Source organism: Staurois parvus, unplaced genomic scaffold (genome assembly GCF_062004578.1).
Source record: "Staurois parvus isolate SC_StPar_1 unplaced genomic scaffold, SC_StPar_1.0 ptg000004l, whole genome shotgun sequence".
Classification (NCBI taxonomy): Eukaryota; Metazoa; Chordata; class Amphibia; order Anura; family Ranidae; genus Staurois; species Staurois parvus.
In genome coordinates this window covers 4,215,001-4,229,487 of record NW_028317800.1, presented here as the reverse complement: position 1 = coordinate 4,229,487, position 14,487 = coordinate 4,215,001, and the positions used below count along the sequence as shown (strand labels likewise).

At 39.6% G+C, this 14,487-nt stretch overlaps 1 protein-coding gene across 2 annotated transcripts in view; it reads right to left on the bottom strand.

Annotated features, from left to right (window-relative positions):
- Positions 1 to 14,487, bottom strand: part of SNX2 (sorting nexin 2) — an 80,064-nt gene that overhangs the window by 5,307 nt on the left and 60,270 nt on the right. For both annotated transcript variants that reach the window (XM_089674761.1, XM_089674770.1), the window contains 4 exons: positions 14,309 to 14,402; positions 9,434 to 9,639; positions 7,108 to 7,251; positions 2,136 to 2,216 (listed from right to left, as the gene is read on the bottom strand). In XM_089674761.1, the coding sequence (XP_089530887.1) occupies positions 2,136 to 2,216; positions 7,108 to 7,251; positions 9,434 to 9,639; positions 14,309 to 14,402 (525 nt within the window). The remainder of the gene's footprint in view (positions 1 to 2,135; positions 2,217 to 7,107; positions 7,252 to 9,433; positions 9,640 to 14,308; positions 14,403 to 14,487) is intronic.

Genomic DNA, 14,487 nt, shown 5'->3' with positions numbered 1-14,487 from the left:
AAGAATCCCAAATTTTGAGTTGTTCCCAGAACAGTAATAGAGGGGAAATCTTCCAATGGGGTCACTAGTTCTGGAGACCTGGGGTCCCCAAGGAATTCCCTTAATTTGCAGGGATTTCATCTCACTTCCTGTTTGGCTATAGGATGGAAAGTGAAGGGAAATCTCCCCAATGGGATACAGATGGCAGGGAAAAAAAAAAATATATCTAAAAACGGGGTTATAACCCTCTCTTGCTCTATCCAAAATGAAAAGGAAAAAATGTTGCCAATTCTACATTTTTTGACTAATTTACTGGCAGTCACAAAAATGCCATCTCTTCTTCCTGCCTAAGCTTCGAGGAATAGTAGCAAAGACTGGCTTAGGACTAATACTCTTATCTGCTGATCTCTACAGCAGTGGAAGTTACTCCTGCCAGGAGCCACTGTCAATCAGACTCTGCAGGGCTGGGGAGGGGTTTTGTCAGTCCGATGTATCACTGGTTGACTACAGGATTCCAGGCACATGCTGTGCGTCAATGTTGTGCCCTGTAGGTCCCAAGGCAAGGAGAGAATGTTACATGAATATGCTACTGTGGTTAATGTGGTCAGCAAAGTTCAGGAAGCCAGGAATAGTGGAGGGGACTGGCAGGATCACAAAGTGTTTATTCCAGGTATTAATACATACAATATAAATGCCTGCGTTGTATGAATTGTGAGGGACAGAGGGTGTGTTTACAAGTTTATGATTTTACATTTACATAAAATGTAAGGCTGTAATCAAGCACAAAAATCCTCTTATTGAACACTCATCTTAAAGCTAGCCATACACTAGTAGAAAAATCGAAAGGACATTCTTAAAATGCAGAATTTCAAAACAAAATTCTAATAGTTGGTGGGGTCAAACTGATGTTTTTTCCAACTGCAGAGATGAGAAAATGTGAAGGCGCAAGATGGAGAATTTTTCAAATTCCTAAAGGGAATGTTCACAGGAGGCTCGTAGGTGGGGGTAGGTAAAACCTTGTGGTTGAGCCATGCTTCTTCCACTCCCCCAACCCCTACCCCCTTTAGCTACAGAGGCAGCAGCCGAGTTGTACACAACAGCCATGATATTTTGTTGTAAGTGAACCGCAGCTCACTAGTGTGGGATTCAAGGGGTTAAAAAGCAGGCAGTAATTCAATACCTTTGCACTGGCTGTTAAATGCTCTCTGGAGGAGCAAACCAAATGTGGATCGCTCTTCAGAGAGCAAAGTTCATGTTAATGTGACCTAACAGTGTATGTGGTTTTCGTTTGGGAAATTCCGTTCATTCAATAATCAAATGTTAAAAGGCACCCATCATCGAATGTACAGAGAATTTTCATACAAATGTTTGTACGAGTATTTGTAAGTGTTCGTTCAAAACCAGGGTGGATTTGATTTAAATCACTAGTGAAAAGGCTCGATTTAAATCATAATTTTTAAAACAACTGTCATCTCTGTCCTGCAGCGGCTCCTCTTCTGACCCGTTGTTGACTCACCGACAGTCCCATTCACTTTAATGGGATGGCTGGTGATGTGGCAGTGACACAACAAGGTGAGGGATGTGGCTGCAGCAGGTGAGTGGATGCCCGCTAACAGGTGCTGCCTTGATGGATCTAATATGACAGGTGCTCTTTAAATGTAAGGAATCCGACTCATTCTTGCTGATGGTTAGAATCCTTAATATTTGCAAACCAAATGAAGGTTTCCTTTTCAGAATAAGCAGCGATCAGGTTAGTAAAACTGCGATATCAGAACCGATTTTTAGGTTAGTAGGTTAGTCACACATAGTTGGAGAACTATTCAAACTATTTTAGTTCATGTTTTTTCTCATGGTTACTGTGAAATTGTGTGAATGCATCAATGCAGTGCATGTTATCTCAACTTGCATTCATTGAATGAGTTTACCAAAAATGTAAATATTGCAGTATAGCCTCATGCTATATATCCAAGTTCCATTTCATGCTGAATAAACTAAATTATTAATGTATCTTTAGATAGATTTTTACTCCAAAAGCATTTTATTAAAATAAAATTTGATTAAAAAATTGATTTTTATCCACCCTGTTTGAAACACAGCTTTACAGTTACAGTAATATCAACTAGTAATATTGATGCATCTATAAAATATGCACTTACCTCAAATCGGCCTACTTCCTTCCGAATAGTTTTAGAGATCTGCTCAAAATCCCGTTCACCTTGTTGAACTTTTGCTTCCCACTTAAAAAAAGAAAAGTTTAAAAAGAAACAACATTAGCAGCTGCTGCCTTTCCCTCTTTTTCTAGTGTTTTCACATGACTGCAGAGGACAATAACTGGTGATTATTTCTGAGTCTATGACACAAGATGGATTTCTTGACAATACGAATTTACATCATGACAGCAGACAAATTCTGGAACCACACTGCCTGTGATCTCTGGAATACTGCACACCCCTTGTTTATGATAAACAACTATTGACACTTCTCAGATATCATCTGATCCTTTCTTCAACTGGACATGGACTGGTATGTGATATTCTGGGCATCTCTGCTCTCAATCACATTTAAGGATAAAGTAGACTATTTTGGGTACATCTGCTATAGATTTCTGTTAGAATATGAAAAGCAATGGCGGTGCATTTATTTAGTTTTTATGCATCAGTACCTGTATTGCTTTAATGGAATCCTATAGTAAATGTGATATATTGGCTGCTTTTGCTGACATCCTTTTGAAAATCCTAGATGCCTGGCTGTCTTCTAATTTGACTTAATATATTCTGAATCATGGAGCTGCAACAAGTATGCAGCCAGTAAGGGCAAAGCTCATGATCAGCATTCTTGTTTCAGGTCAATTACTCAAGTTATTTAAGCTAAGTAAGCAAAGTATCAACAAGACAGGCACTAGCATTTCCAGAAGGAGGTCAGTATTTTACCTAGATATATAAACAGAAGATGTGTTTAATAAAAAGGTAGCAATTATGTTCAAGAGGAAACCAGCAGCACCACACTTTAAAAACTGAGAATCTTTTAAAAGTAGTATATACACAATACCGGCCTTATTTTTTGTTGAATGTCATTGTAGTGCAGTCCTAATTTAGAACTGTATGAAAAACACAAGCTATGTTCAGATTTACAGGGAGCTTTTAGTTCCATTTCAGAGAACAAATTTCACATGGATACACAAACAACCGACATTTACAGAACACACATAAAACAGTGAACAAAAAAAAAAAAAAACCACATACAACTGTACTAATAACACATAATGCAAACAAAAATTGGATGTTTTATATGACTAAAAAGGTATGTAAAAGCATCAAACAGCAAAACCTCTTTCTACTATAACATAACGGAGCAAAGTTCCCAATATGAGACCAGCAACGGTTTAAAAAAAAAAAAAAAAAAAAACAGAAAAAAACCCCAGTGTGTACCCCATAATATAAAAGATGAGATATAGATGTTGACTGTAAAAAGAAACCCTTTAGGTTATTACAAAATGATGTAAGCTTTACATACAATGCCTTGAAAAAGTATTCATACCCCTTGAAATTTTCCACATTTTGTCATGTTACAACCAAAAACGTATATGTATTTTATTGGGATTTTATGGTGATAGACCAACACAAAAAGTGGCACATAATTGTGAAGTGGAAGGAAAATGATTTTCAAAATTGTTTTACAAATAAAATTTCTGAAAATTGTGGTGTGCATTTGTATTCAACCCCTTTTACTATGATACCCCTAACTAAAATCAAGTGGAACCAATTGCCTTCAGAAGTCACCTAATTAGTAAATAGAGTCCTCCTGTGTGTAATTTAATCTCAGTATAAATACAGCTGTTTTGTGAAGCCCTCAGAGGTTTGTTAGAGATCATTACTGAACAAACAGCATCATGAAGGCCAAGAAACACACCAGACAGGTCAGGGATAAAGTTGTGGATATTTTTAACACAGGGTTAGGTTATAAAAAAATATCCCTAGCTTTGAACTTCTCACAGAGTACGGTTTAATCCATCATCCGAAAATGGAAAGAGTATGGCACAACTGCAAACCTACCAAAGACATGGCCGCCCACCTAAACTGACAGGCCGGGCAAGGACAGCATTAATCAGAGAAGCAGCCAAAAGGTCTATGGTAAGTCTGGAGGAGCTGCGGAGATCCACAGCTCGGGTGGGAGAATCTGTCCACAGGACAACTATTAGTCGTGCACACCACAAATCTGGCCTTTATGGAAGAGTGACAAGAAAGCAATTGTTGAAAGAAAGCCATAAGAAGTCTTGTTTGCAGTTTGTGAGAAGCCATGTGTAGGACACAGGAAACATGTGGAAGAAGGTGCTCTGGTCAGATGAGACCAGAATTTTACTTTTTGGCCTAAAAGCAAAACGCTATGTGTGGTGTAAAACTAACACTACACATCACCCTGAACACCCCATCCCAACCGTGAAACATGGAGGTGGCATCACGTTGTGGGGATGCTTTTCTTCAGCAGGCACAGGGAAGCTGGTCAGAGTTGATGGGAAGATGGATGGAGCCAAATACAAGGTGATCTTAGAAGAATACCTGTTAGAGTCTGCAAAAGACTTGGGACTGGGGCGGAGGTTCACCTTCCAGCAGGACAATGACCCTAAACATACAGCCAGAGCCACAATGCAATGGTTTAGATCAAAGCATATTCATGTATTAGAATAGCCCAGTCAAAGTCCAGACCTAAATCCAATTGAGAATCTGTGGCAAGACTTTAAAATTGCTGTTCACATACGCTCTCAATCTCATCTGACAGAGCTGGACTATTTTTCAAAGAAGAATGGGCAAAAATTTCACTTTCCAGATGTGCAATGCTAGTAGAGATATACCCAAAAAGACGTGCAGCTATAATTGTAGCTAAAAGGTGGTTCTACAAAGTATTGACTCAGGGGGGCTGAATACAAAAAATGCACGCCACACTTTTCAGATATTTGTTAAAAAAAAAAAAATCTTGAAAACCATATAATTTTCCTTCCACTTCACAATTCCCAATAAAATACATTTACATTTTTAGTTGTAACATGACAAAATGTGGAAAATTTCAAGGAGTATGAATACTTTTTCAAGACACTGTAGGCAAGAAAAATGGCAGTAACAACAAAATACTGCAAGATTAGCCCAAAAATATTACATTACAAGCAATTCATACAATTAAACCTTTCCTTGCACAAACCAAAGAAAAAAGGAGGGGATTTTTAAGGTACCCGATAAATTTCTGGCATTCCATTTCATACATCCGTCTAAAAATGCTGCCACGTGGATTGCGGAGCAATGCTGGAACCAGGCACGCAATTGACATCAATCTGATAATTCAAGCCATCAGAGGCTGTGTTACATGAACCCCCTTTAGGCATTAGTATCAATAAAACATTTTTGGACATGAGTACATTTGATTTTTCTGGTGATATATACAGTATACAGGACTAAACCTTGGAGTGGTGACCATTAGAACTGGTCCATCTCGATGGACCCATGCAGTCATTCCTCAGGCAATTGGCAGACTGTTGTAATGCTTTGTTATGGATTTATTCTTTAAAGCGGTTGTAAACCCTTACATATAACCAGTGAAGTTACTAGCCTCAGATGATGCACAGATGAATCAAATCCTCCTACATAAGTTGTATATCTACAGCCATCTGTCCTCTAAAGTCTTCCAAAACACACATTTTACACAGTATCTCTTAGCTCTGAAAAACAGGAGGAGGGGATCTGAAGTCTCACACTGGTAGGGTTACACCTCCCTCCTCACAGTACACAGAGCACATGCACAGATGTGGCTGTCAATCATAGACTGTGTCCTGGAGCTCTTCTCCCTAGTCACCAATGAAAAATCTGTCAGAAGTGGCTCATGCAGATAACAGAGGAACAAGGCAGCAGAGAGAAATCACACTCAGTTCTTTGGATAGAGCCAAGTACACAGTATAGAATGATGCGCTTTGTTCAGATTTTATGTCTGAGGTTTACAACCACTATAAGTTATGTTAGAATGTGCACTCAAATTGCACAGCCTCCATCACTTGCAGAATCGAATAGATTATATACAGTATATGAAACAGAGAATTGGATATCCAATCGTAAACAGCAACTTACTATAGTATATACAATACTTTATTGACTACATATTATAGATTGATGGAATATGAGGGTGTTACATGCATAAAGTTGTGCTGTACAAAATATTTTATTGCTGTACTTTGATAAAAATGGTTTATAAATAAATTTAGATTTTTTAGACAGATGTATGAAACAGAATGAAATCATTTTATTGGGTACCTTAAAAGCTCCCCCTTTTTGTGGGGGATGCTGGTACAGAATATCACGACACATTAGTCCCACAGACTATTATCTAAATATTTCCTACCTCTTCAATCTCCTTCATGAAGCATAGGGAAGAAATGATCAAAAAATACATTTTTAAAACATTTTGCATTGCAAGAGCTAAGACAAGGGTCGCTGATCATATTAAAAAGGTTGGCTACACAAAAGGCATCAACAAATTCCATTTAGTACATACAATAATTGGTATTTTAAGCAGTATTGAGAGAAAAAAAAACAAACAAAAAAAAAAAAAAAAAAAAAAAAAGACTGTCGAAACAATGGTTTTTTCCACTACTCCATTCTGGTTAAACAATGCTAGCCCTTAGCTTTTTATTTCTCAAAATACAGAATGCTAACTGGTATAATCTGGTGCTGCTGGCTAGTCTTGTACATAACAGACTACACATATTGAAGGACAACTTATAGTAGTCAACCCTCTCAATAGAATACTATGCTATTCAAGCAACAGAGAAGCCTGCATCAGGCCACAGGCCTCCTATTGAATTACTTGTTGAATGAATCCAGGCAGTGCGCTATTTAACATTATGCAGTTCATGGCACAGCATGTCTATGTTCTTCAGATCCTCTGTGCTACAGTTCAGAGTGAACACTAGATAACATTGCGGTGACTGTTTTATTATGCATAGATCTGTAAGGATCACAGCCACAATTATTGCAAGGCAGACTGGTGTAGAAGTAGGTGAATGGCTATTTTATTAGAGAGTAAATATGAATGTGTTTCAGAACAAGACTAACCTGGACAACTGTAATCCTAACCAATTATATGTACCTCTTTAATTTCATCTTTTGCTTGCTGGAGCTTGTCAGGTTTGTTGGCAATCTGTAGCTTGGCTTCTGCCTCTCGTTTCTTCTGTAGGTTAACTTGAGCATCCTGCCATTTTTGCCAACATTTCATTCTTTGATCAAAAACTCCCTGCAATGGTAATCAACCAAACTCACTCAATCTCCAAAATGCACATTTTACCGTTCCATATTTTCATAGAAGATATACTTGTAATAGACATACATAGTAGCATGAGGAGAAAGATGACATTTCAAACAATGTGTGTCAGCATTACACAAACCAAACGCTATACAGAGAACATGGCAACCTCATGAAGACCCGGTTTATGTACTCAAGAGTGAGATGAGTAGGGTCTGCTGGGGTACATTGTGTCACATGACTCACACTAAGAATAGAAAAAGAGAGGGGGAGGGGAAATGTACATAGTTGGAGATTTGGTCAGGAACAATAGTGTCAATGCTGAGATAAAGGCAGATACTTAACCTCTTTCCCCCCACACTATAGCAGAAGTACTGCTACAGGACGGCAATGCAGTGCAAAGTCAAGTATATATACGTGATTTGTGTTTCCGGGTAGGGTGCACGCCCCACCCTACCCACGCCACTGGCGGCTGCGGATGTCAATCACCGGGTCCTGGCCAGAGATTCTCCGCCAGCGATCGGCAAGTTACACGGACAGGGGAGAGACCTGTGTGTAAACATAGGTCTCTCTCCTGCCAGCAGTAACATGCTGCTGTGCAACACCTCAGCAGAGAAATACACAGCAGCATGTTTGCCTAGTAAAAAATTGTACATGCCAAGGAGCAGGGCCCTACTAACCCTCATGTATTGAACGGTATTGTTGCTGTATTGTCTCCCTTTATTTTGTAAAGCGCTGAGCAAACTGTTGGCACTAATAAATTCTGTATAATAAAACACACACAACACATTTTGTAAAACAAAACACAGCACACAGTTAACCCCTTGATCGCCCCAGATCCTGCCCAGTGTCATTAGTACAGTGTCTGTGCTTTTTATTAGCACAGATCACTGTATTAGTGTCATTGGGATGTCAGTGGCAGTTAGTCCCCCCCCCCCCCAGTGTCAGAATGCCTGAAGCAGTCCTGCTATAAGTCGCTGATCGCTGCCATTACTAGTATAAAAAAAAACACAAACACACACACTTGTAAATGCTACAACTTTCATGTAAACCAATTAATTTACACGTATTGGGATTTTTGTTTTGGTAAAGACATGTAGCAGAATACATTTTGGCCTAAATTTATAAAGAAATGTGATTTTTAAAAAGTTTTTTACTGGATAGGTTTTATGGCAAAGAGTCAAAAATTTTTTTTTTTTTTTAAAAAAGGTTCAGTCTTTTGTTTATAGCACAAAAAATAAAAATGCAGAGGTGATCAAATACCACTGAAAGAAAGCTCCATTTGTGGGAAAAGAAAAAAAAAAAAAAAAAAAAAAAAAAAAAAAAGGAAGAAGGACATAATTGGGTGCAGCATTGCATGACCGCACAATTGTCAGTTAAAGTAATGCAGCGTTGTATCGCAAAAAATGGCCTGGTCAGGAAAGGGGGTAAATACTCTGGAGGGCAAGTGGTTAAGCATGCCATACCATCAGGGAGGCATGTGATTGACTCCAAATTTATTCTTCACCAAGACAACAACCTCAAACATACAGGCAATGTCATTAAAAAAAAAATTTTTTCAGTGTAAAGAACAAGGAGTCCTGGAAGTGATGGTTTGGTCCCCACAGAGCCCTTATCTCAACATCAAGTATGTCTGGGATTACATGAAGATAGAAGGATTTGAGGCAGCCTACAGCCACATAAGATCGGTGGTTAGTTCTCCAAGATGTTGTGAACAACCTTCCTGCGGAGTTCCTTCAAAAACTGTTTGCAAGTGTGCCTAGAAGAAGTCAAGCCATTTTGAAGGCAATGGGTGGTCACATCAAATATTGATTTGATTTCTGTTCATTTACTTTCCATTTTGTTAGCTAACAAAAATAAACTATTAACTCTTCTGTTTCTGAAAGCATCTTAGATTTACAGCATCTTTTGACACCCTCCTTCTGCACACTGCACTTGGTACAGTAGGCACATGTCAGAAATATAAAATTTTGGGTTGACATTCTTTAATAATGCTAGTGACAGAGTATGTTTTTTTTTATTTTGAGGCTTACCAATCCTTACATGTGGTGGCTGCATATGTCTTTTTAATCTTTTCCCTTTGCTGTATGTTTTTAAAACTGCATATACTGTATTTGGGGTTTCTGAATTCAGTATAAAACAGAACAAAATAATTTAGTAACAAAAAACTTACTTTCACAGCAGCAATAAGTCGAATATAGTCACTTAAAAGTTCTGAAAACACAAAGAAGTCAGCAAACGCCTGCTCCTGATGTAACTGGTCAATCTTTTCTTCTACCTCGGCAAGCTGGGACAGTGCTCTGGATAGGGCTGTGTGGTCCTCAGAATTGCCCAGCATAGCAGCACTCTTTGCAAATGCAGCTGTGTTAGCGGACAGCTCTATAAGATAAGAATACATACAACTGTAGTTGATTATATTTATAAACATGACAAACATATTTTTCTAGATATATAAAGGACCAGTCATGTGCGGATACTAATTAGATAACTATCACCATTCTGCAAGGTAGTCTGCTTGACTGAGAGTTCATTGCCCACTGTGAGGTTTGACACGATTACCTACAACTATTTTCAATAGGATGTTCAGCAAAGAACTAGTCCATGTTTGTGTTAACTCACAGGACACTGTTCCTCCCTACATGCTTCGATGTGCAAGTGCATCACTAGCCAAACTATTCTTTTTACATTTAGATGGTGTGGGGGAAAGAACCTCTATATATTTTTTGTGTGTTATCTATTATAAATGCGATCAAAAAAAAAAAAAAAAAATGTGGAGCAAGTCTTGGCCAATGACACACTGTAAATCCTCAGAATGCTCTCTACAAACACCTAATAAATAGGCCAAACAATATGCTACAAACTAAATAGATCTGTAGATCAACAGACCTGATCAATATACAAACCTTGGCAAGACAGTATTCTCAATAATATTACTATTTAGTTAAAATATTTTCACTTTCCTTACACAGCATAACGTCTTCTGGAAAAGCTGAGATGTTTTAATGTAAAACCATTGCACCCACACAGCTACATCATGATTTATGTCCACAATACAAAGCATGGAAATATATTCACCGGTTTTGTGGACATTTAAAGGGTTAGTTCACCTTTACCAAAAAACTGCCTATATAGATGAGGGATGTCTCTAGATAAAAACAAACTGTGAAACTCTGACTAAAGTTGAATAATGCCCCTGCTATAGGTGTAGGCCATTTACATACCTCACAAAACCTGACCAGAATACTTCCAGGACGTTGCTTAGTGAGGTCCAGTCATTACTGCTCACCTCCATCACAGTAGTGAACTCAGAGCTACTACATCAAGAGAGAGCATGTGAGGGGGTCTGAACCAGAGAAAAAGCGCACTCCTGAGATAGTGGGGGTGAGCAGTTTTGACTAGGCCTCACTTAGCAATGTCCTAGCAACATCCTGGGATTATTCCAGCCAGGCTCTATGAGGTACACAAATAGCCTACACCTATAGCAAGGACATCATTCAACTTTAGTCAGAGCACACAGTTTATTTTCTTCCCACAGACACCCCTTAACTCCATAGGCAGTACTTTGGTTAAGGTGCACTATCCCTTTACAAGTCTCTGAGAGGTAGCTGGCCTGTTCCTGAAACTACTCAAGAAGGGTACACAAATATATAGCATCTTATATACTGACAACATATGCAGTGCAAAGCTAAATGGGAAAAACTGAGAACTTATAGCAGGGACAATTTGTTAGACAGGGCTGTAAACTGAACCCAACTCATGTTCGTAACTGAACTGGCTGTAGAATGCTACCCAGCGCTAGAGCAAACAAAAAAATATTGAAATGAAAGGCTTCCTGTAGGTAGATGCCATATTTTTAATGTCCCTGGCCTAGAGAGACCTACAGCACAGCCAGCCATGGACAAACACAGTAAAGCATGACCAATGGCATTCATCAAATAAATAAAAAAAAAAAAAAAACAACACACCTGACATCTGTATATCTTAACCTTACCAGTCAAAGACCAACATCAACCATACAGGTCCCGAAAGGCAAGGGATGCAGAACCTACAATGTCAGCTAGAGACAACGGTACCACCCTAAACCAATGCCCCACCTAAGGTCCCTTGCACACAGACATCATAATTTACTGATATTTACTCAGGAACTTGACAGTCCCCGAGTACAAACTGTGTATATAGACCTGAGTAATGCTTAGTATAGGCAAATAAAAGGTGAAGCTGTGTAAGCATAAAGATGAGTAAAAATTCATTTCCAGTTTTGTAACACTTACGTAAACACGTTTATAGATGAGTAGACACACATATGCAAGCAAGTTACCTCACTCGAATGAAAAAGTTTCTAATTTTGTTTTACAACTCTGTACTCAATGCTGTATTACTGATCTTTACTCAGCTGTGTGCCTTGTCCCATAGACAACAATGCATCTAATTTCAGATCAGTAAAAAAAACTCAACATTTTCTACTCCTTGTGCAACAGGACTAAAAAATGGCCTAAAATCTTAGATCTTGTCATCACCCCATTTTACCTTTATGGCAGGAAGCATGGAGTTCTGACATCTACCTAGACCAATCCAAAAAACGGAAAGAACATTCCACCTGGAGTTCTAAACACCTCTTCTAAGTCCAAAGGAGCACCTCAAATACTGCTTGTTAGGCTGAGCTGGGATAATTTTCTCTGATTATACAGGAAAATCATCATATTGGACACGCTTACAAACCAACAGCCCTATATCGTAATACCATAAGACACCACTGAACAAAGAGGACCAGGGTAAAGTATATGGAAGGAGGCTGGACTGTGTTAATAGAGTGGTCTGCTGCAGGCATCATACCGGTATAACCAAAGTCCAGCGACATACTAGTTGTAACGGAACCGGATCCCGACTCTGCACTAAGGTATTTCCATTAGACTCCCACTTCCCTGTCCGAACACAGATCCACGGACACCACTGCTGACCATACAAGAGGACAGCACCAGACTTGAAGGATTCCAGGAGATAGACTGCTTTATTTTAACATAGATACAAGATATATACACAGGGCAGGAAAATACACACTCAGTAACAGGAAACACATCAGCAGGCAGTCCCATCAGGGGGGAGGGCGACCAGAAACACCCCCCACCAAGCCAATGCACAAACACATACATCCCATAATAGTTTGCTCCCAAGCCAGACACAATAGAACAATGGGATGCAGCCTCATGGCAGTGAACAATGAGCAACCCCCACCTATACATGTCTACACAATAGCAGGACATTCCACCCTGTACCCCTAACAGGCACAGGGTGACTTACACATAAGAGGGATATGTGGAGCTGAGACAGAGGTCTCCCCACCTCTCTGAAGGGGGATGTGTTCCATGGGCCCTCCACCCAAAGTGACTCCCGTCACACTAGTACATTGCTGTTCCTTTCTGGGCATATGTACCAGCAGAGAACATGGACATATAATAAACCGGGTCTGTGGACCAATATGATCACAATTCATTCCATTTTGTAATGCCCATACTGAGGGTTAGGCCAAAAGAAGTTTTAGATTCGAAAACCATGATAGGTTACCACGCGAATTGTCTGGCAAGAGCTGAATTTGGGTGAGCGGAGATGTATTGTTGTGCATATAGATTGCGTTGGCCCACAATCAACTTATGCAAATCTTCCATGAAAAACAGTGAAGGGGCTAAACGCTAGTGCTGGCAGCAAACAGGGATGATCCTGCCAACACTGCGTTTTTGGGGACACTATACTAAGGAGGCACTAGTATAGTTCTGTTCGTGATCAATATAATGATCCATACAAACACTATATTATTAATGGGGATGTTCAGCGACCTATAGCACGAGTGCAATAGTGTGCAGGCATTCTAACGCTAAATGACCCTGGCTGGGAGGGGCGCTAACTGACCCTGATGCTATCTGATGTCACTAGTGGCAGTAATACAGTGAAAAATTCTATATACCGACACTGTACTAATGGCACTGGCTCGGTGGCAGGGTGATCAAAGGTTTAAATTTACTAATCTAACGTGTGTGTAAAATGTAGTGCTTTTACTCAGTGTGGTGTTTGCTCTTCTCTCCCTGGACCGACGGGGGGCAGTGGGGAGCGCACGCATGCATACACCCGGAAATAGAAAGTGGCGTAAGGGTACATCGCTTTCTCCAGAGCCGCCGCTCGCCCGCACATTGCAGGCATGTGGATGGCAAATAGTAAAAAAAAAATAAAATAAAATTTTTTAATACTGTCATCAGTAGTTTAATGCTATCATAGTAAGACTCCTCCATTGACTCTCTGTCCCACCTTCTCACATCTCTTTTCTATACTCCACATTGCATTCTGTCCCTTTTTTCCTCTCTACAGATTTTCCCCATTTCGCCCCCCCCCCATAATTCTGGAGGGGGGTGTTGATCAAGGAATTTTTTTTTTTTTTTAAACACTTTGCATTGCAGAAGAAAAAGAAAAAAAAAAAAATTGCTTGCTTTGAACAGTCATGAATGGGTTAAGTTACTGACAGTTCAAAATAGTGATTTGTGATCGGCTATACCTAATCACACGGTACATGGACCAATCACAGCACCCTATACCATGTGAGAACTGTTGGTCAATCACAGCTCACCAGGAAGAGAATTCAGATAGATTCATAACAGCTTTGCTGACATTGTGATCATGTGATCGCATAGCTATCACATGATCACATGGTCCTGAATACCGGTGGACACAGCGGTCGTGGGGGAGGAGTTTGTGTTTCAGGGAGACCCCGTGTTGGTACAGCCAGAGCGACGTCCGCAGTACAATCCGGGCAGACGGACTGGAAGTGGTTAAAATGGGGGTGAGGTGAAGGGACAGAAAGGGGAAAGTATGTAGCATGAAGAAGAAGAAGAAGAAGAAGGGGGGACAGAATGCAATTTGTAGTATAGAAAAAAGAAAGGTGGGAGAAGGTGGGACAGAGAAAGTGAAGGGAAAAGAAAGGCAGAAAAAACAAGGGAGAAAAAAGGGGGTGAAGGTAATAACACAGACATATTAAACATTCTGCATACACAATCACACAAACCTTTGCGGTGGCACACCAAGGCTTCAACATTGGCGTGTAGTTTCCTAAGATGTTGATCTAGATTCTCAAATTGCTGCTGCTTTTCTTCAAACCACTGACAGTGAAGAAAAATGAGCAAAAGACCAATTTATCAAGGAGCAAAAACTCTGTTATGTGAAATTTACTAGTGACTGACAAGC